The 19,078-nt window shown below is 38.0% G+C and overlaps 1 protein-coding gene across 1 annotated transcript; it reads right to left on the reverse strand.

Moving 5' to 3' along the window:
- Positions 1 to 256: 256 nt before the first annotated feature.
- On the reverse strand, positions 257 to 18,496 carry LOC142661398 (zona pellucida-like domain-containing protein 1). Its single transcript, XM_075838785.1, has 11 exons — positions 18,403 to 18,496; positions 17,959 to 18,185; positions 15,390 to 15,577; positions 12,388 to 12,460; positions 9,578 to 9,675; positions 8,917 to 9,003; positions 8,304 to 8,475; positions 2,591 to 2,744; positions 2,030 to 2,038; positions 1,789 to 1,812; positions 257 to 518 (listed from the first exon to the last, which is right to left on the reverse strand). The coding sequence occupies exons 1-11, from the start codon at positions 18,494 to 18,496 to the stop codon at positions 337 to 339; spliced, it is 1,308 nt and encodes a 435-aa protein (XP_075694900.1). The 3' UTR covers positions 257 to 336.
- Between the last annotated feature and the right edge of the window lie 582 nt (positions 18,497 to 19,078).

Below are 19,078 nucleotides of genomic sequence, written 5' to 3' on the forward strand. Positions count from 1 at the left end.
GTAAAGATTCTTGTCTTAGTAGCAACACATATTAAATGTATTTATTACTGGAGGTATACTTTAATATTGAGCCCCTTTGACATATATTCATATAATTCATTCAAAGTTACTTAATACCAACATTTTGTTCTTCCATGAAATTAAAATTACTTTTTATTTTACAAGCAATCATAAAAATAAATCTGAATTAATATGTAATAACATATTACAAAAAAATCAAAACTACTAGTCTTCATAAATTTCAACATCATGGCAGATTATAATACACAGGAGAGTCAGCGTATCAATCAACGTGAATAAAGAACATGCATGTACTGCTCTTATTACAGAAAGTGCTTATTTTCCACTGTAGGTGAAGTTGTCCACACCATTCTTATCATTCTGAGATCCTCGGAGGCGGGTCATTTTATACAAAATCACACTGGCTATAGCAAAGGCAACCCCCAACAAAGCAGCAATGATGATTCCAACAATGAGTCCTGTTAATGTTCCCTGAAGCTGATTTACTTCAGATACGCCTAGGAAAAGATAAATTAAGGATTAATCCTCATTGCTGTAAATGGTTAAATAAATGTGAACAGACTGAAAGCAGCAGGCGCACTATGAAGAAAGTATTCCTGTGTCATAATGACAAGCGATCGCTGTGATTATGGCTGATCTGTAACTAGATCATCCAGAGCGCTGTGCTGACCACATTTTGCCTGCAGTTCAAAAAAGCTATAGCAAGGGCCAGATTAAGGTAAGAGGTGGTCACTGGGCTAAATAGTTTGTGGAGGCCCCCGACCAGTATCAGAATAGAATAGAATGTGTCTCCCTTGCGCTTGACGTAAACATTAGATAATTGTCAACAGATCGACGACGTCGACAGAATCTGATGACAATCTAATAAGTATGAGTTCAGTCCCACTGTCCCTACATGTCTACCCTTGGGGGGACATATGTTGTATTTTAACATGTCCAATCTTTGGCTTCACTGTGAAATAATCACCGCCAGAGGTATCGGCCAGCTGTTAGGCCCCCTCCCTATGGAAATAACTATGCATGCTTGACCATCATATTTCTAGTCAGTAGTGCAGGCAGGAGAATAGCGCTCTGACCCTTTATAATATATATTGGCAAAATTTGCATAACCTCTACTGCCACAAATTAAAATGTATGTATTGTTGCAGGTGCACTTTAAATCTTATCAAACGCCCATGTCTTGGTGCTAAAAGCATCTGGGACTGCGTTGTGGAGGTCTCGATAAGATGGTCAAGGTCTCTGGGCTATTGCCCCTTTGCAATCCCTATAATCCAGCCCTGGCTGTACCCTATGTTTCAGAAGTGTTATATAAAGCTTTGGGCCATAGTACACAAGCTATACCTAGGTCTACCACTGAACTACCATAATGTCATGTGCGGCAGTATATAATGATCTATATGGATTATGATAATGAGGTATACATTTGTATGGCATGGTAGAGCTATCTAGTGCATTTGTGCATAGACCATGACATGTCATTATGCCTACTCATAGCACTGATGGTCTCTTCTATTACACGGGTCACCTACAGACCCCAAGATGTAATGTCCAGACGCAATTGCTCTTATTACTGCTACGCTGCTTATCATATGTTGAGAAGATGGTAACCTATGAAAACCCACAGCAAAGATATATGTTGTATTGCCCTTAACCCAAGAAATTTTACAGTGCTTACCACTACTATGTGACATTATACGAATTGATATGAATAATAAGAGAGTCACAATTATAGATGATAGATAACAGATAATATATAGAGATATTTACCGCTTGACTGACTTGCACTGTAGACTGTGGACGCCAAACAAAATTAAATGTATATATTAAGAATGGTTATACAATGATTTCCTAAACATTACAAAACAATGACCTATTTGCACCATTTCCTGTGATGTAAGTGGAAGACATGAGATCCGTGCGGTGTACATAGCAGAAGATCCAAGTGAGCCGATCACCGGCACTTCACGTCAGACCTTCAGATTATATTTCACCAATAGTTAAGAATGACCTGTCATCTCTCCTGACATGTATGCATGTTTGTTTTTACTAAATACTTATATTCCCCATTAAACAACAATTCTGGAGCATCTATTCTTAGAGATCTGCGTTCTGCCGTTCCTCTGTTATTACTCCTGGAATTCTATGAATAAATTGATAACTAGGAATTCAGGGGATGACCTTACACAGTCTGACACTATCAGAACTGATTGGACAGTGTCAGAGTATTTCGGGAGATTCCCATTTGACAAGTAAAATTGTAACACCCAGTTACCAATTTATTCATAAATTTCCAGGAAGAATTACAGAGATGTAATAGATACATATACACCACTAAAACAGCTCATGTCAGTGCAATTTCTTTAAATGTCTGTGCTTATGTATCTCACTCGAACTAAAGGTTTGCTCAAATGGTCTAATTTATGGTCCATCGATAGATAGATAGATAGATAGATAGATAGATAGATAGATAGATAGATAGATAGATAGATAGATAGATAGATAGATAGATAGATAGATAGATAGATAGATATGCTGATGCACAAATGTTTCTAAATGTTTTTAATCCCACCTTCAGCTTTGGTATTTATAGGGCCAGAAGACACGGTAACACTTTGAGTAGTTCCTTCAGTTGTTGTCGCATCTGCTGCTCTCCTCCTTCTTCCAATACCGGCTATCCCGGATATAGCGGATGTAGTGGCTATAATGGGCCCACTTTGACATGTCTGTTTGGGCATAAAGATTACAATTTAGAGCATAATGTGCTTAGTATACTAAACCGTACAAGGTCAAATGAATATAGGCGTATATATAACCCACCATTAATACTGCTATTATTTTCAAGAAAGGTAAATGAGCATAGACATAAGGCTGCAGGCAGATCTTCTGTATACAGGCAATAAAGCTCATACTGCATATTATCGTAGGCGTGATTTATGTATAAAACAATGCAAACATAAAGATCTCAGCTATGTAGTCTATTCATATGTTTTGCAATAATACGATTTTACTCTGGCCTTTATTTCCTATGCTGGGGCATGAAACCACTAGACATCAAGCAATGAGGCACAAAACGAAGAATTATAATTAAACCACTGGACACTTGGGACTAGGATACTATACCATAGGACACCAGGGATTGGGACACCAAGTGTAGGATACCAAGGATAAAGGTGCTAAAGAATTGAGCACAAGGGACTAGAGCAGGGGTCTCAAATTCGGCCAGGTAAATGGGCCGCACATAGAAAAAATGTGAAGTTGACGGCCGCATTACTTTCAAATTTGATACAATACAAAATGATTGTTAATTAATTAGTTATTTGAACTACTATAAAAATACTACATTACTATAATAATACTACAATACTATAATAATACTACATTACTATAATAATACTACGGTACTATAATAATACTACAGTACTATAACAATACTACATTACTATAACAATACTACATTACTACATTACTATAACAATACCACTACATTACTATAATAATACTACATTACTATAATACTACATTACTATAACAATACTACATCACTATAATAATACTACATTACTATAACAATACTACATCACTATAATAATACTACATTACTATAACAATACTACATTACTATAACAATACTACATCACTATAATAATACTACATTACTATAACAATACTACATCACTATAATAATACTACATTACTATAACAATACTACATTACTATAACAATACTACATTACTACATTACTATAACAATACCACTACATTACTATAATAATACTACATTACTATAATACTACATTACTATAACAATACTACATCACTATAATAATACTACATTACTATAACAATACTACATCACTATAATAATACTACATTACTATAACAATACTACATTACTATAACAATACTACATTACTATAATAATACTAAATCTCTATAATACTACATTACTATAATAATACCACATTACTATAATAATACTACATTACTATAACAATACTACATTACTATAATACTACATTACTATAACAATACTACATCACTATAATAATACTACATTACTATAACAATACTACATCACTATAATAATACTACATTACTATAATAATACTAAATCTCTATAATACTACATTACTATAATAATACCACATCACTATAATAATACTACATTACTATAACAATACTACATTACTATAACAATACTACATCACTATAATAATACTACATTACTATAATAATACTAAATCTCTATAATACTACATTACTATAATAATACCACATTACTATAATAATACTACATTACTATAACAATATTACATTACTATAACAATACTACATTACTATAACAATACTACATTACTATAATAATATTACATTACTATGATAATACTACATTACTATAACAATACTACAATAATACTACATTACTATAACAATACTACATTACTATAATAATACTACATTACTATAATAATACTACGGTACTATAATAATACTACATTACTATAATAATACTACATTACTATAATAATACTACATTACTATAACAATATTACATTACTATAATACTACATTACTATAACAATATTACATTACTATAATATTACTACATTACTATAACAATACTACATTACTATAATAATACTACATCTCTATAATAATACTACATTACTATAACAATACTACATTACTATAATAATACTACATTACTATAACAATACTACATTACTATAACAATACTACATTACAATAATAATACTACATTACTATAATACTACTACAGTACTATAACAATACCACTACATTACTATAACAATACTACATTACTATAACAATACTACATTACTATAATAATACTACATTACTATAACAATATTACATTACTATAACAGTACTACATTACTATAACAATACTACATTACTATAATACTACATTACTATAAGGGCGGGTTCACACATGGCGGAATTTCACTTAAATTCCGCTGCGGACACTCCGCAGCGTTATTCCGCAGCGGAGCCGTTTCTCCATTGACTTTCACTTTAATTTAGCAGTGTTCGTTTACACGATGCGTACAATTCCGCTGCGGAGCATAGGCTGCGGAGCGGAATTTGGTGTCCGCAGCATGCTCTGTCTGTTGCGGAGCAGTGGCGGACTCATGGCGGAATTTCTCCATTGACTTCAATGGAGATTCAAAGTTCCGCAATGAAGTCCGCAGCTGTCATGCACATGTCATGTGTGCTGCGGATGCGTCTTGCTTTTTTAACTTGACATTTCTTCATTCTGGCTGGACCTATGTATTTCTAGGTCTACAGCCAGACTGAGGAAGTCAATGGGGCTCCCGTAATGACGGGAGCGTTGCTAGGAGACGTCAGTAAATAGTCACTGTCCAGGGTGCTGAAAGAGTTAAGCGATCGGCAGTAACTGTTTCTGCACCCGGGACAGTGACTACCGATCCCAATATACATGTATCTGTAAAAAAAAATGAAGTTCGTACTTACCGAGAACTCCCTGTTTCTGTCTCCAGTCCGGCCTCCCAGGATGACGTTTCAGTGTAAGTGACGGCTGCAGCCAATCACAGGCCAAGCACAGGCTGCAGCGGTCACATGGACTGGCGCGTCATCCAAGGAGGTCGGGCTGGATGCCGAAGGAGGGACGCGTCATAAAGACAACGGGCGGTAAGTATGAATTTCTTTTACTATCACTAGGGAAAGTGCTGTCCCTTCTCTCTATCCTGCACTGATAGGGAGAAGGGAAGCACTTTTCCCGCAGTCCGCAGCAGCTAGTCCGCATCAATTTTCTGCACATTTTGTGCAGATCCGCAGCCGTAATCCGCAACCCGGATTAGGTGCGGCATTGATGCGGACAGTTGCGGAGGAATTCCGCCATGTGTGGTCATGCCCTAATACTACATTACTATAACAATACTACATTACTATAATACTACTACATTACTATAATAATACTACATTACTATAACACTACTACATTACTATAATAATACTAAATTACTATAACAATACTACATTACTATAACAATACTACATTACTATAATACTACATTACTATAACAATACTACATTACTATAATAATACTACATTACTATAACAATACCACATTACTATAACAATACTACATTACTATAACAATACTACATTACTATAACAATACCACTAAATTACTATAATACTACATTATTATAACAATACTCCATTACTATAATAATACTACATTACTATAATAATACTACATTACTATAATACTACATTACTATAACAACACTACATTACTATAATAATACTACATTACTATAATACTACATTACTATAATACTACATTACTATAACAATACCACTACATTACTATAATAATACTACATTACTATAATAATACTACATTACTATAATACTACATTACTATAATAATACTACATTACTATAATACTACATTACTATAATAATACTACATTACTATAATACTACATTACTATAACAATACCACTACATTACTATAATAATAATACTACATTACTATAATACTACATTATTATAACAATACTCCATTACTATAATAATACTACATTACTATAACAATACTACATTACTATAATAATACCGGTAGGTTTAAACTTAACGGAAATTTACGAGTTTACTCCTCGTGCTTATTTTAACAATCCAGTTTTCCAGTTTAAGTGTCGCTAAATGTAGTCTGGCTGCTCAGTTGGCAGCGTTTGGCAGACACAAGACTGTCAAGATTGGGCAGCCCATTTTTAGATTGTGCCCTCTGTAGATAATGCCACAGCGTCCTCTGTAGATATTTCTATAGTGCCCTCTGTAGACATCGCCACAGTGCCCTCCGTAGAAAGTGGCACACCCCCTGTAGATAATGCCACAGTGCCCTCAATTGATAATGCCACAGTGCCCTCTGTAGATAGTGCCACAGTGCCCCCTGTAGATGGTGCCCCAGTGCCCACTGTATATAATGCCACAGTGCCCTCTGTAGATAATGCCACAGTGCCCTCTGCAGATAGTGCCAAGTTGCCCTCTGCAGATAATGCCACAGTGGCCTTTGTAGATAGTGCCACCTCACCCAGATAATGCCTCAGTGGCCTCTGTATATAATGCTACAGTGCCCTCTGTAGATAGTGCCACAGCGACCTCTGTAGATAGCGTGATATCACACAACAAAAGCCATTCAAAAGTGAAGTTAAAGTTGCTTGACACTATGAATGTAATGTGTTAAATGTCAAGATAAAGGTGGCTACATCTGTAGCTCCATTGGGGCTCCCTCTAGGAGTGTAATCCCCGGGCAGAGCATTGACAGTGCTCTGGCCAGGGATTCCTCTCCTGGAGGAGCCCCTGATGTCACTGTCCATATATTGCTCTCCTGTCCATATATTCCTCTCCTGGAGGAGCCCCTGACGTCACTGTGCCGTTAGGGGCTCCTCCTAGCCTCGAATCCGGCCAGAGCGTTGTCTTGGAGGAGCCCCTGAAGTCACTGTCCATAGATGGACAGTGATTTTAGGAACCACCTATAGAAGTGGAATCCCCGGCTAGAGCGTCGGCAACGCTCTGGCCGAGGATTCCGGTACAGGAGGAGCCCCTAATGGGACAGTGATGTCAGGCGCTCTTTGAGCAGAGGAATCCCCGGCCAGAGCGTCGGCAAAGCTCTGGCTGGGGATTTCACTCCTAGAAAAAGCCCCAATAGAGCTATCTACAGGGAGGTGGTGTAGCGCTGTAGACAGGGTGGATTGTGTGGGCGAAATCTACAGGGGGTGGCACTATCTACAGGGGGCTGTGTGGGGCGTTATCTCCAGGGGGGTGGCACTTTCTATAGGGGGGTGTGTGCCGCACTTTCTACAGGGGGTGTGTGTGTGAGCTTCAGTGCACCGTGGGCGCAGATGACAGCCTTAGGGGCTGCATGCGGACCACAGGCTGCATGTTTGAGACCCCTGGACTAGACCAACAAACCACAGCACACCAGGGACTATAACACTAGACATCAGGGACTTGGGCACAAAAGAGAGCTAAACCATCGGACATCGCGAACCATAGGACATTGGACATAATTAACTAGTGGGTATTATACCACTGTACAACATCAGCCACAATTTTGGGAATATTTATCAAAATGGCACATATGGGGGTTAGCTATGGCAGCCAATCAGATTTATGTAATGTGGTTTATTACATTCATTACATGTTTTTGGCTGGTATGTGAAACATAGAATTGTTTATTATATATGGTTGATTTGTACTTCTTAAACTTTGTGTATTGAACAACCTACCTGTTGCAACTTTACACAAGTTTCAGGCTGACAAAGTCTTGTGGCACAATGGAGGTAGATGGTAGAAGTTGGTAGACCACTGTGTTGCAAGAACCGGAACGTCTCAAACGAGAACTGAGCAGATTTTCCAAGACCATTAGACAATATTTTAGTTTTATTTGCAACGACACACCTGAGCAGAGACAGAGCATTAAGGGACAAGTCAATGTACAGTTATTAAAACCTTTAACCAATGTGCATCACAAAAGCGACATAAACTTCACTACATTTCATAGAAATCAACATAAATGCCGGAAAGATTCACCTTACGTAACCAGTTAGTGAAACATGTTCTTATGGCCTCTAATTTGTCTGCAAGGAAAAGTTGCAGTACTTGTAGCAGAAATATTCCTGAGCACTAGAACCTTATACTGATCATGGTGACCAAATACATAGCCTTTAATTGCAATTTAGAAGCCATATGGGCACGTGGCACCCACTGCCAATATAGACCATAAGCAAGAAAGCCTCCTGGTTGTTCAGGACTGTTGTACATTGTCGGCCATCCCTTTAAATAACATGCATTATTCTCAAATTATTGACAGGTTGAATGTATTATTTTTATAATACAGACCCTGATAACAGAGAGAACTTGCTGTCCGGTTCGGTTGTCACCAGGGGGGATGGAGTAGCAAAACATTCATCCAGATGCACATAGAAGCTAAAAAAGAAGAAAACATTTAACTTTGGAAACTGTTATCTACCATGACTTAAAGGCTACATTAACTTTTGCTTACGATTAGTTACATAACAAAGTCCATTAACCAATAGGGAGCCTTATGTATGTGATTTAAATCAATGATGTATGTACCATACAGGCTATGGGACCCCTGCAGAAACGCGGCCCAGACCAGATTGGTGGCATCCTATATTTTAATGGGTGTTGATAAGCTGGGCAGTGATCTTCTCTCCACAGCTATAACTAACCCAAAGATCACGAAAAAGGAGATAGGAGAATAAAAAAACTAAGATCTCCTGTTCCAGCAGTTGCAGGTGTGGTAATGTTAGCCAGCACCAGAAGGGGGCACCATATTAATATTTTGGTAAGAGCCCTCTCACCTCTATGTAGCTTTATTAATTTAGTCAATGATCCTTTCACAGTGGAACTGGATGCACAATACATTCTGATCATGTAAAGGGTCCAAAAATGTATAAGCTGATAGTTAGGCCAAAAAACAAGATCTTATCAATGTGGTCGTAAAAATAACAAAAATACAAAACACAAAGCAGCTTACTTGGCAGTGAGGTTAGTGGCCATCACCTGAACATACACATTCTTCTTCAATGCAAGAGCACTGCCATTAGATAGCAGGGGAATGGTGAAATTTTCATCCTATAAAAAAAAATACTTTGATTTATTACATTCATATATTGTATGGTCAAATTAAAAATACTGTGTGTTGTATATTGGGCTCAATGGTATCGTGCTGACATGTGCATACTGGATTATGGCTAATAATGTCATTGGTTCTTAGTGAATGATGCGGACACGAGTTCTGTGCCAGTACCCATTATACCTAAAAATCCTTATCTCCACATCAAGATGTAATCACCAGACTAGATCCAAAAAACAATACCTGGATTTCGCTTTATTTATAAGTAAAGTACAGTAGAATAAAAATGTTATTTAGCCGCAGGGCCAAACCAAGGTCCGTGGAAGCCTATAGGTGAAACATAGGGCCAGATTTAATAATTCTGTTGTAAAGTTAGGCAGGTTAAAAATAGAATAGTCGGGCAGAAACTGCACCAGATGTATCACAATGGTGCATGCTTTATGATAAATTTGGTGTAAATCGCTACACGTGTTAGACACTGTTTCTTATGCCACCTCTTGGCTGTTGTACTTTACACCAATGTATTATGCCAAAATAAATGGTGCACGCTTTACTAAATCTGCTGCAGTTTATGACTCCTCTTAGTCATGCCCCTTTTTTCTAAACATTGTTCAAAACTGGAGGGGAAGGTGCAAAACACATGAAAAATTTGTGCAAATTCATCATTGTGCATAGTAAATCTCCCCCACTGTGTTAATATAAGGGGAAGGGGTTACATTGAATAAGAAATAGGGGATACTAGCTGGAAAAAAAAACCAACAACAACAACAAGCTACAGGTAAAAGAATTATACAGTTATAATATCTTAAAAGATTACAAGCAGCATTTGCCCCGTTTGCGTTACCTATAATTTGGTCCTAATTAACGTGTTCTTAATTGATCTGTTTACTTATGTGCTGCCACTGTTAAGATTCAGATGTCCAGAAACAAATTTTTATACAGTAATCTTCGTTCTATTGAAGTAAGTCAATACGATCACTAAGCATTATATTTACATTTCAAAGAAGAAATGTAAAATGAAATAAATAAATCATTATATGGTTCATTCGGAAAAAATATTCCCCCCTATTAAAATGCAAAATCACCAAGTCGACCCCAGTTTTTAGCACTGGAGGGCCACAGGCACACTTAGGGCATGACCACACATGGCGGAATTCCTCCGCAACTGTCCGCATCGATGCCGCACAGAATCTGCGTTGCAGATTCTGCAGCGGATCTGCACAAAATGTGCAGTACATTGATGCGGACTAGCTGCTGCAGACTGCGGGAAAAGTGCTTCCCTTCTCCCTATCAGTGCAGGATAGAGAGAAGGGACAGCACTTTCCCTAGTGAAAGTAAACGATTTTCATACTTACCGGCCGTTGTCTTGGTGACGCGTCCCTCTTTCGGCATCCAGCCCGACCTCCCTGGATGACGCGCCAGTCCATGTGACCGCTGCAGCCTGTGCTTGGCCTGTGATTGGCTGCAGCCGTCACTTACACTGAAACGTCATCCTGGGAGGCCGGACTGGAGACAGACGAAGGGAGTTCTCGGTAAGTATGAACTTATATGTTTTTTTACAGATACATGTATATTGGGATCGGTAGTCACTGTCCCGGGTGCAGAAACAGTTACTGCCGATCGCTTAACTCTTTCAGCACCCTGGACAGTGACTATTTACAGACGTCTCCTAGCAACGCTCCCGTCATTACGGGAGCCCCATTGACTTCCTCAGTCTGGCTGTAGACCTAGAAATACCTAGGTCCAGCCAGAATGAAGAAATGTCAAGTTAAAAAAGCAAGACGCATCCGCAGCACACATGACATGTGCATGACAGCTGCGGACTTCATTGCGGAACTTAGAATCTCCATTGAAGTCAATGGAGAAATTCCGCCATGAGTCCGCCACTGCTCCGCAACAGACAGAGCATGCTGCGGACACCAAATTCCGCTCCGCAGCCTATGCTCCGCAGCGGAATTGTACGCATCGTGTAAACGAACACTGCTAAATTAAAGTGAAAGTCAATGGAGAAACGGCTCCGCTGCGGATTAACGCTGCGGAGTGTCCGCAGCGGAATTTAAGTGGAATTCCGCCATGTGTGAACCCGCCCTTATAGGCTACGGTAAGGATTTTTTTTTATTAAATCAAAGTCTGTTTTTAAGCAGCTATCACATTTTTTTTTCTTTTTACATTTTACTATACAGCTTCTATGTATCCTGTATACATAGAAACTGTATCATTTTCTCTCAGCCGATTCTGTCAGTTCAACTGAACTGACAGCTCGGCTGAGAGCGGGTCCTGTGTGTCTCTGACACAGGATCCAGCTAATATCGATAACATCTCATAACTTAGATGTGATCAATATAAGCTGGATCCTGTGGCAGACACGCATGACTTGCTCTCAGCTGAGCTGTCAGTTCATCTGTATAGTAAAATGTAAGCAGTATAGTAAAATGTAAAGTTATATAGTAAAATTTAAAATAAGCTGTATAGTAAAATATATAACCTCTATAGTAAAATGTAAAATAACCTCTATAGTAAAATGTAAAAAACAAGTCATTGATTTAATTTTAAAAAAAAATTATTAGCTAACAAATGTTATTGTGAATGCATTGACACTCATCCAGCTTCTCAGCTTCTGTCAGGGAGACCAACACTACACTGCTGTCTGCGAGGACAATATACTATAAAAAGGCAGGTATATAATTTAACGACTATGTTTTTCTACTTACTGCGAATATTTGCATATTCAAGGTGCTGATGAAGCTACCATTATTTGTGTTGATAGCAACATTTGCTGAAGACCTGGCAATAAAATAACAATTAGATTATTAGCTCTTGCACTTTAAAATCAAACAATCTAGGCTTCGTTCACACCTGCGTTGTGACATTCTGTTGTTCTGCTCCTTCCTGCAGAGTCATTGACTCCAATGAATAGCAGCGCCAATTACGGCCGTAATGGACGCGGCGTTCAAGCGCCTGCACATGCCGGTACGGCTGAAATTACGGGGATGTTTTTTAGGCTGAAACATCCCCGTAATTTCAGCCGTAACGGACGCCCTCGTGTGAACATACCCTAATAGGTTCTGTCGGCTTTCCGTCGGGGTGTCCGTGATTTTACCAGACACAATAGCGCAGTATGCTGCGCTATTGTCTCCGGTAATCCCTTTAAATCCCAGTAAAGCCTTAGGGTATGTGCACACACACTAATTACGTCCGTAATTGACGGACGTATTTCGGCCGCAAGTAGTGGACCGAACAGAGTGCAAGGAGCCGGGCTCCTAGCATCATACTTATGTACGATGCTAGGAGTCCCTGCCTCTCCGTGGAACTACTGTCCCGTACTGAAAACATGATTACAGTACGGGACAGTTGTCCTGCAGAGAGGCAAGGACTCCTAGCATCGTATATAACTATGATGCTAGGAGCCCGGCTCCCTGCACTGTGTTCGGTCCGGTACTTGCGGCCGAAATACGTCCGTCAATTACGGACGTAATTAGTGTGTGTGCACATACCCTTAGGTGTGACTGCAGTTAAACCCAACATCCCTTTCCTCATGTCACACTCATATGTGTCCTGGAAGCTGATATATGGGGAGCAGTTTGGGGGGGGGGGGGTCCTTTTACTTGAGAGCTGCTTTAGTTATCCATTTACCTAGAATATGGAGGGGACATTGTAGTCACCAGCGGTTTTCTTTCCCTAGCAGCTTCACATTGTCAGAACAATAGGGCAGCTTAACTAATACTGTCTTAAAGGCTAGGTAAACCTTTGAACAAGTTTATTTATTTTTAAAATAAAACATTGTATTATGGTGTTTTAAGAAACTGTATAATTGTTTTTTATTTAAAAAAATAATAATTATTTTTAAGATACAGCTTCCATGTATCCTGCATACATGAAAGTTGTATCTTGCACTAAAATCCAAATCCATCAGGGCAGGGAGACTGACGGCTTTGCTGACTGTGGGTCCTGCGTTTCTCTGACAAGCAGGATCCACCTGTTCACGATCACATCTAGGTTAGAAACTTAGATGGGATCGATAACAGCTAGATCCATGCAGGACCCGCTGTCACCGAAGCCACCAGTCCTGTTGACCTGACAGATTCGGGTTTGAGCGCAAGATACAGCTTCTATGTATCCAGGATACATAGAAGCTGTGTCTCAAAAAGTAATTTAAAAAAAAAATAAAAACCAATTACAAAGTTGCTTAAAATACCATAATATATTGTTATTAAAAAAAGTGTTCAAAGGTTCACATAGCCTTTAAATTCACGCAGTTAAGAATTAGACTAGATTCGCAAAATTTATCACAGTGGCTCATGCTGAAGGATAAATTTGGGTTACGTTTAGAAACCTCTGTCTAACTTTATACTACCTTTTGGTTGGCTTACATTAGACCACTTTTTTTTTTGCAAAATTTTGGCTCATCTTAAGCAACGCCCATTTTCCGCTAAGCCACGCCCCTTGTTAGGCCAGTCGTAAACATCTATTCTTTTTGGTGCATTTCATTGATAAATCTGTCTATAAGGATTTGGTTCAAAAAGAAGGTGCAAATAGTAATAGTAAATCTGCCACAATGTATTTTTGACACTAGAGCTGCTATTTTTTTTAGTCAGGAAAAGACCACAGTGTTCTCTAGACAGGCACAAAGTCAGCTCTCCAGCATGAGGACCACCAAACTTCTCCCCATACCTCAGCTTCCCAGGCCCATGTCAGTATAACGTAAAGGGAGTAGGATATTGGGGTTGGGCAAATACCTGAATTTATTAGGATTTAAAATAATATAGTTTTTTTTTTTTTTACTATAAATGTTTTTCAAATATCAGCACTAATAATAACAAAAATAATTTGAGTGTTTACTCACTAATATTTAGTTATTCCCTTTTAACTATTAGACTTTAAGGCCCTGTTCACATGGAGTTTTTTGACACGTTCTTTGCCACAGAAACCGCGGCAAAATTCATGGCAAAAAAAACGGCCGAAATTGCCTCCCATTGTTTTCAATGGGAGGTGGAGGAGTTTTTTTTCCCGCGAGAAGAAAAAACCGCTTGTGAGAAAAAGAAGTGACATGCCCTATCTTGAGGCATTTTCCGCCTCAAAAACCCCATTGAAATCAATGGGAGACTAAAAAAATTAACCGCTCACGCTTTTTTCCTTTGTCTGTTGAATAAATAGGTAAAATAAAGCGTAAGAAACGAGTAAAAAATCACGCCAAAAAAACACGTCACAAAACGTGTCAAAAAACGACTGTAGTGTAAAACCACTTAAAAAACTAACCGGAGCTGATTTTTCCAGGCACAATTTTCTGCCTGGAAAAACTCAGTGTGAAAATAGCGTCCCATCTATGAAATGTTTTAATGAAGAAAAGTTAGTAGATACATCTGGAACCCACTAAGTGACCCGTGATCTTCAATTCGGGAGATTTCATGAACTGTATGCAAATTAGGGTGCCTAAGCTCTTCCAGGCAATAAGGAGGGCTGAGAAATCTCGCAGATTTGCTTTCTGCAACACCATAGACTTCAAAGGGAATGAGTCTATGCGATGTATAGAATTAACAAATTAGCCCCCTCAGTAGTTCTGATTGCCAGTGAGGAATCAAGCTCCCTAATTTCCATACCCCCCCCCCCGAATTGAAGGAACGGGGTGGAGTCGGGATTATGGGGTTTACTTGCACCAGTTTGCTTTATTAGGACCTCTCAGGTCATCTCTGCAGCTTAAATAAAATTTACTCACGTCAAAAGTTCAGTGTTGTTGAGCAAGTACTGCATGGGGTAGTGGCAGGAGAAATTATAGTTCAAGTTTGTACTGTAACTAATAAACGATGGTCCTGTGATGTTCGGGGTGTTCACATAACCTGAGATGACCACTGTTTGGATATTAGAGAAAGATTGGAATATCCCAGATCCCGCATGATCCTCGATCTATAAAACATGACATTTAAACATGACATTTTTGGAATCTTTGCTAGGTGAAACAAAGTTATTAATAAATAGCAATTAAAGGGCATTTCCAGTCAGAACTAATATGACATTAATAGTAAAATAATGGTCTAACGTAACATGGTAAATACATTTTTAAAAATAAACTTTACTAAATACCTTTTTATTCTGAATTATATTCCCATCATGCTTTAGGATAGATCAATGTTTTGTATTTTTTATTTTATTTTTAACCATAGGAGGCGCTGTTCCTCATTGAGGAAAAAAAAAGAGAGGAAGTGATGGCTGATTGAGCACATTTCTAGCTCAAAAATACAGTTGTCATTTTTCAACTGATGTATACAGACCATCAATTATTGGTGAAGGGCATGAGAGGAGGTGGGGGAGCACCAGGCTCATGAATACAGCGGACCTCTAACTATAGTCTACTGTATTCTTTCTTATCGGCTATGATATAAAGGGTATAATAGCTAATCAGAACTGTCATGGTAAAATGCTGTTATTTAATAGGGCAGCATATTTTCACGACAGGTCCACTTTTATATAAGCTACTGTTTACATTAGTCTAGATGTCAAAAGTGATATAAAAAATAATGATACAAAAAACATGAAACACTCCTATTGTAAAGCAGATGGTTTATTATATAAGAGATGGACATCATCATTAATGTTGAGATGTGAATAGCTGAAAGTGATTCATACAATAAACAAATACAACAAATATTAGAGCGAAAATTTTTTGTAAAATGTCTGTTCTGTTTTATTTGTTAAAACATTGTTTTTGTTTTTGATACATCTTTTTGAATATTGGATGTCTGTAACCCGGTGTAATTATATCCTTGGAGGTTATGCCTTTTGTCTCTGTGACTTCACTACTCTGGTTACATTACCATTTACAGATACTATGCTTATTTCATTCTGTATCCAGTGTGCTTTTAATGCATGTATGTGTACACTGGTTTTGCATTTCTATGCTTTCGTGACATCCTACTCCTCTAAAATTAAATAATCTTGTTTATTTTTGTATAACCTTGAAAACTTTCAATAAAAAATATGTCTTAAAAAAAAAATGTGGAAAATATTTTTTTAAGGCTGAGTAATGAAGCTGCAATAAAACATTCATGCGCTCAGTCATAACTTTGCTTCTGTTGGGGAAAGGCTCACACTGATGTTAGAGTACATCACGTTCATTTCTCTTTGGTGTAAAGTGTGCTGCTCTATTCTTTCGATAAAAAGTTGGATATCTGACAGATTATATATCCTACATAATGTCATCGGCGCTGTAATGTAGATAACAGCAGTGGTTTTTATTTTGAAAAACTATCAATTTTGAGCAAGTTATGAGCAATTTTAGATTTATGCTAATTAGTTTCTTAATAGACAACTGGGCGTCTTTTTACCTTTTGACCCACTGGGCGTTGTAAAGAGAAGTGTATGACGCTGACCAATCGGTGGCCAATCAGCGTCATACACTTCTCTCCATTCATGACCATTTGTATTCACTACAGCGTGATCTCGCGAGATCACGCTGTGCTGTCACATACACCCACATTAACTTTAGTGAAGTGTCTTGAGAGTGAATAGACATTTCCTCCAATCAGAATGCGATGTCTATTCACACTCCCGACACTTCGGTAAAGGTGTGACAGCACAGCATGATCTTGTGAGATCACGTTGTGCAGTGAATACAAATGAATGGAGAGAAGTGTATGACGCTGATTGGTCACTGATTGATCAGTGTCATACACTTCTCTTTACAACGCCCAGTTGGTCAAAAGGTAAAACACGCCCAGTTGTCTATTAAAAAACTAATTAGCATAAATCTAAAATTGATCATAACTTGCTAAAAAATTATTGTTTTGCAAAATAAAAACCACTGTTATCTACATTACAGCGCCGATCAGATTATGTAGGAGATAGGGCACTTATAATGTGGTGACAGAGCCTCTTTAAAGGGGTTGTCCAGGATTAGCAAAAGGATTTAAGTAAATGGGAACCTTCTGTTAGACAAGTGATACATATCCCTCATGGCTCCTGTAATAACAGATGCCATGATGCCAGTGTAGAGTGCTGTAGGCTAAGCCTACATGGGGACTTTTTCTAGTATGACTTTAAAATTTTAATCGAGTGACAGCCGCAGTTCATAGGAGTGCCCTGAGTTGACCCTCTGGGCTGCGGTTGTATCGACTGGATAGCCCCTAAAAATTGGAAAATGCCGCTACAAAAAGTATCTAGCACCATCCTTACACTACAAAAAATGACCGTTTTTGGCTGGAGTAACGTGCTAGTTTTTATTTTACATACATGGTAAACTGGTAAGTAATTAGAGAGAAGCTAAATATGTCATTTTTTTTACTACTTACCGTTATACTATTCCCACAAGCATTTTCTGTGGTATCATTAATTGGGAAAACAAATGTTATTACTGGTGGATAAACTGTAGTATCCAGTGCGCCAATGCAATTATTCATGCTTTGTTTCCCATTGAGAGCCAAGCTGGTAGGGTCAAACTCGGCAAACTGAATTGGGCAGGCATTGATGGTCAACACAATTGTTGATGGACCACAATTAACCATAATATCACTGTCCACTACAGGAGAGAAGAATTACAATTACGACGTAATATTTACACTGCAATCGTTTTTGTATCATTATTAAAACTTTAGTGTATTGCAAAGCTCTTAATAATGCGGTAAAATTATATTTCAATGATTTAACACATCACAGTAAAATCATAGGATAGTGTTTTAGGGATAGGTGACCACAGAGTCATTTCAAGTGGATTTGTAGCAGGCAAGAAAACAAACCTGGATATCGGTTGTAAAGGGATGAACAGTTTAAGGTTATTCCAAGACATTGTTGTCCGGCTAAACCAAGCAGAAGAACAATAAGTGTAATCATTATGCCTACAAGAAAGGAAAAATAACACGTTATTAAAATGACCATAGGAGCTTCTATAGGGGAGAGTCAGCAAAGAAGTAATAGCAAAAACATATCTTGTTGCAATGGTCATACTCGCCTACTGTATGAGAAATGGCGGCTGGGTGCAAGTTCTGGTACCCAATGCCCAAGAATCCAATCAAATATAAATAAGCAAAAAGTTTGACCAGCACTACAGACTGTCCTGCACTTAAGTAGTATTTATTAAAAGGGACCAGTTACCTATCCTGAAATGTCTATTTTAGAAAAATACTTGTATTCCCCATGAAATTAGAAGTTTGAAACGTATTTTCTTAGAATTCTGCGCTAGGCCATTCCGTTATTCCTCCTAGAAATAAATAGTATAAATAAATTGACAACTGGGTGCTACGGTTCCCCTTGTCAAAGGGGCGTGTCCCTACGCAGTCTCACATTGTCAGCATTGTTCAGACATTGTCAGTCTGTGTAGGGAGAAACCCCCAACTGATAATACCCACTGGTCAATTTATTCATACATTTCTAGGGGGAATAACAGAGCAATGGCACAAAGTAGAGCTGTAAGTA

This window comes from Rhinoderma darwinii, chromosome 10, assembly GCF_050947455.1.
Source record: "Rhinoderma darwinii isolate aRhiDar2 chromosome 10, aRhiDar2.hap1, whole genome shotgun sequence".
In the NCBI taxonomy this organism is placed as follows: domain Eukaryota; kingdom Metazoa; phylum Chordata; class Amphibia; order Anura; family Rhinodermatidae; genus Rhinoderma; species Rhinoderma darwinii.

Excerpts from the sequence above, each read along its gene's own strand:
- LOC142661398 (XM_075838785.1), bottom strand. The coding sequence starts at position 18,496 with ATGATTACACTTATTGTTCTTCTGCTTGGTTTAGCCGGACAACAATGT. Across the intron at positions 18,186-18,402 it reads CCTTTACAACCGATATCCAG|TGGACAGTGATATTATGGTT; the intron begins GTTTGTTTTCTT and ends TCTCTCCTGTAG. Across the intron at positions 2,745-8,303 it reads CTTGTGTAAAGTTGCAACAG|ACATGTCAAAGTGGGCCCAT; the intron begins GTAGGTTGTTCA and ends ATGCCCAAACAG.